The sequence below is a fragment of the Harpegnathos saltator genome, unplaced genomic scaffold (genome assembly GCF_003227715.2).
Source record: "Harpegnathos saltator strain DR-91 unplaced genomic scaffold, Hsal_v8.6 scaffold772, whole genome shotgun sequence".
Classification (NCBI taxonomy): domain Eukaryota; kingdom Metazoa; phylum Arthropoda; class Insecta; order Hymenoptera; family Formicidae; genus Harpegnathos; species Harpegnathos saltator.
In genome coordinates this window covers 105,805-117,291 of record NW_020230618.1, presented here as the reverse complement: position 1 = coordinate 117,291, position 11,487 = coordinate 105,805, and the positions used below count along the sequence as shown (strand labels likewise).

The 11,487-nt window shown below is 48.1% G+C and overlaps 1 protein-coding gene across 1 annotated transcript in view; it reads right to left on the bottom strand.

The window, feature by feature from the left end:
• Nucleotides 1-331: 331 nt before the first annotated feature.
• Nucleotides 332-11,487, bottom strand: part of Rat1 (5'-3' exoribonuclease 2 Rat1) — a 28,214-nt gene continuing 17,058 nt past the window's right edge. Inside the window, exons 16-17 of the mRNA XM_011142853.3 lie at nt 1,432-1,652; nt 332-1,215 (exon numbers count right to left, since the gene is read on the bottom strand). Of these exons, the coding sequence (XP_011141155.1) occupies nt 1,159-1,215; nt 1,432-1,652 (278 nt within the window). The 3' untranslated portion in view covers nt 332-1,158. The remainder of the gene's footprint in view (nt 1,216-1,431; nt 1,653-11,487) is intronic.

The window sequence follows — 11,487 nt, the reverse complement described above, 5'->3', positions numbered from 1 at the left end:
TCGAAATTTAGGCTAGCATTTATAGATCATTCTAACAAGACTCCTTAAGTCGCAAGATAGCCCCTTTTATGACTGTCGTCTGTTTCATTTCTATTTAGCTTTGTTACTATATTGAAGTCGAAGTAAAATAATACGCAGTACTATTGGGCACAACTGTTACTTTCGCCCATTTATAAGTCCTTGCTCTTTTTTGCCCTTTTTGAATTTCCAAGTCCTAAGAAATTTCTAATCTCGATGACATAAAAAGGAATAACAGGATTGTATACAAAGGAATTTTATTCTATTTACCCACTGATCCAATTATTCGCTCATATTAATTATTTGACACATATGTGTTCCACATATTCTATATTCAATTGAAGAACTTACATAATTCATATATTGCTCATTCGGCTTAAAGATAACGATTAAAAATATACATTGATGACCAAATATTAAATTATTTTTGTATAAATCCTCCTTCTCAGCATGGAGAAAGCGGCGGTAAATAATTTATATAGCATTTATATAGCATCAAGATGGAGTAATAGCCTGTAACTGTAAATTTCGAGATGTTCTGTTGATCTATCAAGTTCGACGGAATTTACAAGGTCAATCAATGTAGAATCATCCAAATTTTTATTCGAGTTACGACATAATTGTTAACTTTTACGAGAAACTTCCACTGCATTGGCTGCACTACGATATTTCACTGTGATGCTTTGTGCCAATTGTTATTTATAACGCACTCATATCTCGATCAAGAAGAGGACTGTGCAATTTCTCAATATTCGTACTGATGTCGGCTCGAATTCTTCGCGAGTCATTATCTCTAAACTTTAATTAAGTAATCATTGTGCGTGGTGATTCATTGCAGACTCGATTTTTTAATTCCGTGTATTCCGTGTTTTGCATTCGTTTTGCACGTTTATCTATTTTCTTCAAATGTCTAAGAGAAAGAATCAATCACCGGATAGTAAAGACGCACACGTACAAGTCGTTATTAATGTATAATAAGATATATAGTGATGATAATATATAAAATCAAATACAATTGTAAAGTAAATTCTATCAAAATAGACTTAAAGGAAATAACAGAACTTATTACGAGAGCATCTAATATTACGCTATATAGGTACACATCAAGGTTTGCAATCCAAAATCGAACATTCACGATGTTCATCGCCATCCTCCTCGATAGTTTCCTCTGCCTGTCCCTCGTGTAGAGGAATAATTCTTTAACATAAATTGAACTGTCTTGACCAAACTCGCTTTATATACGAAAATGTTTATATAATAACCAAGAGACCAATATGGAAAACAACAATAATAACAGGAGCAGTTCAAGTCAACTCGATACAAACATTATTCATTTATTGTGAGAAAAACAAATGAGAAACAGACGTTAGATTGTTGGTCTTTACTTACCAACATTAGAATATAATTACGTACCATTCCGTGCTGAATATTGTAGCTTTGCTGCGCGTTCTGATAACTCGAGGCGTTCCGTGCGGATTGCGGCTGATGATTACTGTAATGATTACGGGAGTGCGAATAATCGTAGGGCAGATTCCTCGGGGCGAATCCGGACGCCCCGACGAATGGTCCACGCATTTGACTCGAACCGGCATTATTATCGTAATTATAGCCCGACTGGTAACCGCTCTGATAACCTGGAAAACAGAAAAATATGCGGTGCGTTAAGCATAGGACGCGAACACCTCGCGCGTACCTCGCAAGAGAAGTCACTAGAAAGTCACGAGATAAGAGCAAAGTATAATATCTCCCGCCGTCTTTTACACGCAGTATCTATTCCTCGAATGACGACGATCGAACGTCCGCGAAGATCGTCGTTCGGTCGCGTATAAACGATGTTTCTCAGGTTCGCGCTGCTTCTCAGAATACACAACAAAGAACATGTATAGCATATATATCATCGGCTGCTCGGACTCTGGCTTAACCCTTTAATAAATATCGCCACGAGTTCAGTCGCGTTGAATGCGTAGTTATTCTCGATAATTAACACACGCGAGGTCGGGGGCGAGGGAGGGGCAAAAGGAGACGGACAGGAGCAATATAGCCGCCTAGATGAATGGGAGCGTGCCGGCGCGTGTCCCGTGTTCTCAAATAATATGCAGCGTGCGTAGGACTTGGCAACGTCACTGGGATAAGCAGGCGCCGCGTGTTTGCCTGCATCGTGAAACGTCATAATAGCGCTACTGAGCCTGTCGTTAATAACGGATTTTCGAAAGCGCGCTTCGTCAGCGGGGGTGCGAGCCTACACCTCGTGGAAGAGCGTAACGCAAAATTCGTCCGGGTTGATTTGGAAATTTCAGCCCGCGAGGAGACTCGAGGGAAAATAAATGTGCGACGCGCAACGGAATATGCGTGGTGCAACCGCAGAGGGGTGGAGAGAGAAGGGTGAGAATTTCCCGCGTTACGAGTGAAAGAGGAAACGCACGACGGAGTACGGTTCGCGTTATTTTGCGCTCGACGTTGCGCACAACCCTCTTCCGTTCCCTGCCATAGCTCGCGAACGTAGCGTTCTCGAACCGTCGAATTCTCTCCCTTTCTCTCTCCTACGCGCGTTCCTCTCGTTGGTCGCCGTCGTCGAAAAAATTGGAAGCGAGATATAATGATCACGCTGACAAAAGGACAAAACGGACGCGCGCGGGCGCACCCCCGCCACGTCGCGTCGCGCGGCTCGTGACTCCCCGTTTGAATATTTATAGCCTGGCTTTCGAATTGCGAAATGGTTGATGCTTTATGGGAGCCAAGGGGGAATCCGGTATAAGAGAAGGCGCAGACGAACGCACGGGGACGGTGGTTTGTTTGATGTGTCGCGCGCGCTGCGGGTGGAAATCAATTTTAATTGAATTGATTGCGCACGTGGGGGGGGAGGGGGAGGGGGCGCGTACACTCGTCTATCTCGTCGAGCGAATTCGCATAAACTATCACGGGACAACATCGCGGCCCGGGCCTGACGATACTCGATGTTATCGCGCATGTTTCAGTTGTCGATCACCGCTCCGCCGAGATCTTTGCGGGGTGAAGGTGCGCGAATATACACGTGCTTATGCCAGTCGCGATGATGATTTTTAAATCGATCAGTACTCTTTTTATCATTCCCTGCAATGCGCGGAGGTCGGAAGGACATGAAATGGACGAAAAACGGAAATTCAAATGTGCGAAAGATACGCTGATTACGAGATGATTCGACGGCAGCAAATTAACAATCGTTGGCCGTGAAGAGCGGCAAAAGAGAGCTGAAGAGAATCGAGGGTTTCTTTACGTGTTCAGTATGTGACGGTGACGAGGACAACGACGATGACGACGCCGGCCGCAATTCGCAAAGTGGCGTAACTCCTTAACCCTTCGGGATTCGCCGGCCGTACGTACAAAGGCTATCACTGACGCACGATAATCGTATAGTTTGGTTCAATCGAGCTCGTAATGGGAGGCGGCAAACACTACGTCGATATCATCGAGGGTCGAAGGGTTGATGGTGCGCGCGCGCGCACGTCCGGATACCAGTTATAGACTCCCATCGTGTCTATGCGTATCCCCTTTCCCTTCTGCCTAAACCCCGGAGTCTTTCCTCCCCCGGAATTCTTTCGCGGCAACAATAACATCCCCTGTAGACTCCAGGCGGCGGCCCGCGTTGTCCAACCCCCATGGTAATCCTCACCTCACCCTCGGATAGAGGAAAAGAAAGAGGGTTTAACAGTTTACACGTCGGATCATCCCTCGTTATTGTTGCGTTTATGATAATAACGCGCCGCGCTAGCGCGCGCGCACGCGCGGTGCTTGCCTCTTGTACACATTAGAACTTATCAATAAAAAGTGTTTCACAATTTTTGACTCTAATTGTACAATGAAGCAATTATACATAAATGGGAAAATTATTTCTGCAGAAAGTGCTACTACACGGAGTTGCTGACGATAATTTCACACGTATATTGTACATGTCACAATTTTATTGTCATTAACATCGCACCATTAACAATAACCTTTACAAGGAACATCCGCGAAATGGTGTCTCCGATTTTGACGAAACTTGGTATATTTGTAGAGTAATCAAAAATAAGAGACTCACACTTTTTTTTTATCGACAATGGCTCAGGTTTAAGGGATGAAATTCCTCTCAAAGTTTCATCTCCTCTTTATCCTATCTTGATAATTATTGCAGATAGGAAAGAACTTTTTAAATAAAAAATATACGGTTTTTTGCCGTACAATTTATGCCGATAAAAAAATATGGGTCTTTTATCTTTGACTACTCTACAAATATACCAAGTTTCGTCGAAATCGGAGACACACACACACACACACACGCACACACTTCGCGGATGTTTCTTGTTAATATGTATGTAAATGGCTTTCCTGGCTATGATTATTTCACTAGGCGATTATAGTCACAAATACCAAACTTTGATCTCCGTGTAATTCGTAGCGAAATTAGCATCTCGTTGTTCCCGTATATACGTCTCGAGATTCTCCCCGTATTGTCCAGGATCGAGTTTCGAGAGAAATGCAGGTGAATACAGAACCCGCCGCGCGCGCCGTTGAGTGTCACGATGCGAGGGTCGAAGCGCCGAGAGCACGAAGTCTTACGTCGACGGGCGCTTCCGAAAGAAATCATCGGTACATGCATGCGCGCGTACAGTCCGAGTGGCGGGCGAATAATTAGCGATCGTGAAAAAGGAGCGCGCGTCCGATTACGAGATGGAACTTCCGGCAATACGAGCGAGAAGCGAAATTGTATCGGAAAGCGGACAGAAAAGCGGGCAGGGTCGCTGAAAGAAGGACGAGGAGAGCGATTCCCACTCGTGTGTGTGTGTGCGGTATGTGTGCACACGCGCGCGTACGCTACGTAGAGGCACCTCCACTCGCCATGGGTATTGGATTGGATTGGATTGCCGCGTCAGCAGTACAAACACTCGAAACCTCGATGTGGGTCGGCTTCTCCCGTTCCTGTTTCAAACTGAAATTTCCCGTCCGCGCGTTCGATCCGCGCCGCCCGCACCGTATCCGAAGATGTAGCACCCAGTCTCCCCTCCTCTCTCTGCGCACCTATCGTCCTTATCGAGCTTATAAATGACGGGGCCAGTCGCGACGTGTCCCTTATCTCTCGCCACTTTGAACGACGGTTCCTCTCTTTACACGCACTTTCGCACGTGCTCATCGATCGCGTGTTTCGATGCAATCCGCCATCGTTGTTATTTGCGCGAATTTATCGTGTCCGGATAAATTAACACGTTGACTACTACGGGGAGGCCATCGACGGCTCTGTAATGTTGCGCATCTCAATTTATTTACCGTATTCTAGGTGATTCAGACTTTAATTGAGCATGAAAATAACGAATGGAAATTGACGTAGCAATCAGCACGCTAATGTAAAATGGCTCAACTATCGTCCATCCAGAGAATGCTTCAGATTTTTTATTTTTTTTTGTTTTGTTGAGCTAGTCAAGTTGGATTGGTTGCTTCGTTTCCCGAAACGTCACTAACAAAAAAAAAAGGGGGCAAAGAAATAATTCGACTATACGGTCGAGTGGGTGACGATATTTGAAATAAAAAAACGACCCCCCTCCCTCTCTATCTCTCTTCCATGATATAACCCGGAGATATCGATTTTCCACGTTCGCGTGGTCAACTTTGACCTCCATTTTTTTCTCTTCCTCCCACTCTTTTTTTCTTAAGAAATCGCTATCCTTTTATCTTATGTAAACGTTATTCCTGTCAAGCAGTTCCTCCGCAGTCTTTATATGCTTAGGTGGGTGTAGGTAAACATTGTACAGCACGTGTAAGTAAAAGGTAAGCTAAATAAGCGTCTTCCCCCTTTCTCCCCGCCTTGTCCTCCTTTCATGACGAGTTACGCGGCCGTAGGAGCGTGCGTGTGCAGCATCCTCTGCATACGCACGCGACGCGAGCAAATTAGTCAAAAGTCCGAATGCCGATTGTCGCGCGGAGAAAAAAGAAAAGAAATCCTTCGAATACCGTCTCCCTCGGTGAGATTTTCCGCTCGCGGAAAATGCGCGACGAAGGTACGACGGGAAAACCGACAGTGAATTTCAATAGCGTTCTACCTCGCTGTTATCGCGCAACGCCCGCGAGCACTCAAGATACGCGAACGCGCTAATTATCCCGCCGCCGATTTCGGGCCTTCTTGCTCGGCGCTCGACGATCGAGCGCGATGAAGCGTGCGCGTTACGTCGAAAGAAAGTAAAAGGGTTGTGAGGAGATGAAGCTCTGGAAATAGGAAGGATAGCGAGAGCGGAGAGGCGCAGGGGAGGCTGGGAGCGCTGGGAAAAACGCGCCCTCGTAAACTACCTGGCTGCGAGAACAATGCGTACACCCCGATGCGTTCACCCCCGTAAAACCCGCCGACCGGTACAAGATGGCGCCACCGGGTCAAAGTACCACTCGGGCGATTTCTGGCGGCTTTGTTCCGCCCACCACTCGTTGGTAGGGGGGCGGCAGAAGGTGGAGGGGACCGCAGGAGAGAGAGAGAGAGGGGGGGGAGAGGGAGAGGGAGAGGGAGGGAGAGAGGGAGAGAGAGAGAGAGAGAGAGAGAGAGAGAGAGAGAGAGGGAGGGAGGGAGAGGTAGAGAAGGAGAGAGAGAGAGAGGGAGGGAGAGGTAGAGAGAATGTGTGTGAGAGAGAGGGGGAGGGGGAGAGAGGGAGAAGAAAAGGAAGAGGGAGAGAGTAAGGGGAAAGGGGAAAGAGAGGAGGAGAGGAAGCTGAAATCGATGGAACTTTGAGGCTGTCGCGTGCTCGCGGTGCGTGCATAAAATATAAAAAGGCTTTTCCTCTATGAAGCCAGTTAGTCAGGCAGGCAGTAATTTCTCACGCTCATTTCACGCTCCTCACTGCAGCCCTCCACATTTCCTCCCCCTTCCCATAACCATCTTTTACATGTTAGTCGGTCCACCCGGCATCACCGTCACCGCGCCGCATTTCAGTTCCTTCTTCTTCTTTTTCCGCTACTTCTTCCTCATCCTTCTCATCTTGCTCCTCCTCCTTCTCCTCCTCATACTCTTCTTCCTCTTCCGCATTCTTTTTCCGCTCTTTTGCTCGCTCGTTGGCCTTGCGCCTTTCGTATACGCGAGTATTCGCGCTAACCTTTGCGCCACTATGAAGAAACGAACCGGCTGCGACTCAAGACTCTTCTTTCTTACTTCTTGCGTCCCCACCTTTTAGTCAGCGATAATGGAGGCCCTCGAAGGCAGCTCTCCTAGCGCCTGGACGAGCCAGTCGGCGAAACGAAACGAAACCAAAGTAAAAGAGACGAAGGCGAGAGCCGAGGCAGTGTTTATCGCCGACAATTCGCGGTTTCTTCTTCGTTTCCTCTTTATCTCTTCTCTTCCCTACCTTCATCTTCTCAAGCCACGTTTTCCAGCCAAGTTTTCCGCGTCTGCGATCAGTTCGAGGGAATGTAACTTTTGCACAATGAGTGATCACGCTTTGTGAAAGTCGCGCAAATTCATGAACATAACGGACATTTCTCTTTAGTCTCTCCTCTTCTCTCTCTCTCTCTCTCTCTCTCTCTCTCTCTCTCTTTCTCTTTCTCTCTCTCGTTGCAAAAGTCACGTGTGATTTCTAAAGCGAGAGCACAATCGATGACACTGGAACTATGTTAGCTGAAATGTCCTCTCATAGACGCGGCGCACATTTAATTCCGCGAATGACGTCCCGACAGCAACCATTCCAAAACCATAGGTGCTATAAATGTTCAGCCGTTTGTCGAAACAATTTAATCTACGCTTCAACGAGCTTTGGGAATCAAGCTCGAGTGCGGAAAAGCTCCGATTTCCAGCCGGCTCGTATCATATCCAGCAGAGCTTTCTAATTGCGTTTCGATATCGATGACCAGACCAGTCCCACGGCGCGCGAAAGAACGAAAGAGACGGACAAAAAAGCCACTCGTTTTCTCCCTCGTTTCTATGCAACCGATTCTGTCTACATATAACGACCGCTTTGCTGCAGGCGACCATCAAAGCGAAAACGCGCGTAATTGCGGCACGGTCTTTGCATCAGGACGCTGATGCATCGTTTCAATCTCTCTCCTTCTCCATCAAGAAATGGACTTATGCTTTTAATTGCACGTCTATTTATCGCGTACACCCAGAGCTGATCGAGTAATTTGATCCATCCACATCGACAAGAGAGAACACATACTGTCGAATGACGCCGATAAATACAATATTCTGTGATAATCGAATGTCACCCTTCAAACGAAGAAACGAAGAAGGTACCAACGATTTCATCTGCCAATAACTAAAGAAAGAACCATTTCCTGCGTCCTGCAACAATGTGGACGTTTCTATCGCGAATGTTTCATCTTTGCCTCGCAATGCGAAGCATTCGGGAGCGGTAAGCAAGGTACGCAGAGGAGAAGGGCAGGATAGGGCGCTCGGAGGAGCGAAACTGAAAAGGGAAGATCAGAGGAGGACGAGGGACACTTGACCCTCTCTGGCTGGCTGGCTGGCTGGTGGGTGTTTGCCGTGCACAGCCGATGCCGATGCTGTGCCAGCAAATCCCTGCTGTGCGATGTGCGTTAATAAACGAACCGGGATTGTGTTGGTAACTCGTCTATGCACTCTTTCCCTTTTCCTCCCTCCCCCTCCCTCTCTCTCTCTCTCTCTCTCCCTCTCTCTCTCTCTCTCTCTCTCTCTCTCTCTCTCCCTCTCTCTTTTTCTCTCGTCTCCCATTTCCCGTGCTTTCCATTACTATTCCTTTCTACTTTTCTACTTTTCTCCGCTCGACGTTTCTCTCACTATTGTTTTCCCTTTATCTTTCTCTGCCTGTCGTCTTCGACGTTTCCAGTCTCTTCTCTTCGAGATTTCTTAGGCCTACTCGACGTTCGCTGCTTCAATGCGTGACTATGCTTTCCGCAAGCTCCGTTCTCTCCTCTCTTCCCGTTACCGTTATCCGAATAATCAGAGTTCGCTTTGCAATTCGTTGCGCAGTGTTTTCGCGTAGATGGACGTAAAGCGTGCACGCACAGCGGACCTGTGCGTGAAACACAGATGCACTCGCGCGAGCCGGATGAAACGCGCACCCACCCATACACACACACACACGCACGCACGCACGCACGCACGCACACGCACACACGCACACACAGACGCGCACATCCATGGGGGAGTGTCGGTGGGAAGGGTGGGTGGCGGAGATACGGGAGTAACGTGTTGACTCTCGCGATCCTGCCGCTCCTAATTTATTTGCAATTTTACAGGGGGAACCGGATTTCGAGGCACTGTTGTCGCGATCGGCGATCCTCCTCGGCACTCGAGACGCTCGAATTTGATCGGCAGCGAGCACCGATTCCGCGTCGAGTATCACGGCTAACGACACACGGAGTGTCCCGCTTTTACCATGTTATCTCTCAACAACTGATTATCCAGAGCCATCTTCTTCTTGACGAAAATGCGATAGCAGGGAGGAGAGGGAGGTACCTTTAGAGGAGAATCTGAGCAATCCTAGCGCGGAGTGCAACTCTTGCGAATCATCACTCTGGCTTTTTATTCGCGAGAGAGAGAGAGAGAGAGAGAGAGAGAGAGAGAGAGAGAGAGAGAGAGAGAGAGAGAGAGAGAGAGAGAGAGAGAGAGAGAGAGGGGGGGAAAAAATCTTAAAGCGCGACGACGAAGCGTAGAGTCGCGACTCGACGCTTCGTTGCTTATCCTTTTGTCTTCGTGTTCGCGTGTCTAACACCGCGAATACGCGAATCGCGGGTGCGTTGTCGGCGACAAGCACAAAAGAGACGCAACTCGGTGGCAGTCGTGTCAGAGGCGACCAATAAATTTATCGAGCGGGTGTTGGCATGGAGACTGCCGGACAGAACTCGGTTGGATGACCCGGAGGGCGATGAGAGGGCTCTCGAGAATCCTCCATGAGACCGTCACGGAGAAATTGGAGGCAGCCGCGGCACCCACGACCCAGGAGAAGGAACGGCAGAAGAAGGGCGGCAGGGGGTGGAAGGAGGGAAGGCAAGAGCGTGTTCGAAGGTAGACTGTATGTAGGTGGGTGCGCGCGGAAGTAAGAGAGGAACGGCAAGAGAGAAGGAGAAAGGAAGGGAAACGGAAGTGGGAGGAGGAGGAAAAAGGGGGGATATCGATTCCTCGCGGTGATCCAATCAACGATGGCGCCTTATCTGACGCCTTTGCCAGCGCTTTAATCCGACGTCCATTAGAGATGATACGTTCGGCTTCGGTCTCGCGCGAATGATCTTCGCGATAACTCGTTGCCGCGCCGGTGATTTCCGATTGTCTCACGGAGCTTCATCAAAATTCGAAGTTGTGGTAACATAAATCTGTCGACGTATATATTCGTCAGGGGATTTTTTTAGTTTAGCTCGCTCCCTCCCTCGCGCTCGACTGCGATGTTTAATTCGTTAGGTGCCATTAGTCGCGTTATACGCGTCAATTAATGAGACACGGCGAAATCATAGCGACGGCCACCCGCCGTCGGCGGTCAGCTTGTTAACCATAAATTATAACCGCGACTGTCGATTTTCGCGCGCGATGTCACATGGAATATCTCGTCCGATTAAACGGGATATTGTTATTATTACCGTATAAATATGATCACAATTATCATGTTCTGATATCGCTTCGAGACGACACAACGACCGCGCCACAATTTGTGCTCGAAAATCCTACCGATGTTTCCGTTCCTGCCCCGGAGCCAGTATTCTCCCCTCACCCTGCGCCCTCCTATTGTTTACGACGGGCGACGAATATCAGGAAAATTCAGGAGTCGTGCGAGGGAAGGAAGCGAGGAAGAAGCAACAAAGAGAAGAGAGAAAAAAGATATATATTTCCCATAGTTAGCGATGAATCCGCTCTCGCCGGTCCTTCAGATTAAATCAAGCCTGGCCGATTGCGCTGTTCGCGAAATCTTGCTACCGTTGCATCGGCTTTCGATGTAACGACGCTTCGGTAGAATCGCGATGCGCGTACGTATCCGTAAGCGGATATCTCGTGAAAAACTGAAACTCATTACGACGAATGCCCGAACGGAGAACACGCGAGACGGTACTCGTCGAGGGTACACAGCTACCTCGCGTCAATTTTGCGCGCGCGTTTCTACGAAGATACACACAGCGCGTCGTGTTTTCCACGATTTTCTCTTGGAAGAGCCGATCACGCACGGTATTAGACGCGATAATTTAAACTCGATAGCGAGTCACGCCTAATACCTTGAGCGATCGCCTCTTGACGAACGGCTCTCGTATCTTATATTCTTTCGTTCCTATCCAGAGATCCGACGGATATTTGTCTGTGACTTCTTCCGGGAATTATTTCGAATGCGGCGCATTCTCGCGACGTTCGTCGTTTCGTGCCCGACAATTCAAGCCAAGACTCGCACATGCAGATTGACCGGTGCGCTAGAGAGTGCAAAAACGAAGGAGCGCGATCGGGAGGTTTCGGAGGAATCCGAATGCACTCTGGAGCACGTACTCGAGTTATAGGGAGCCATTCGGATATACTACTGTGAGTTTGGA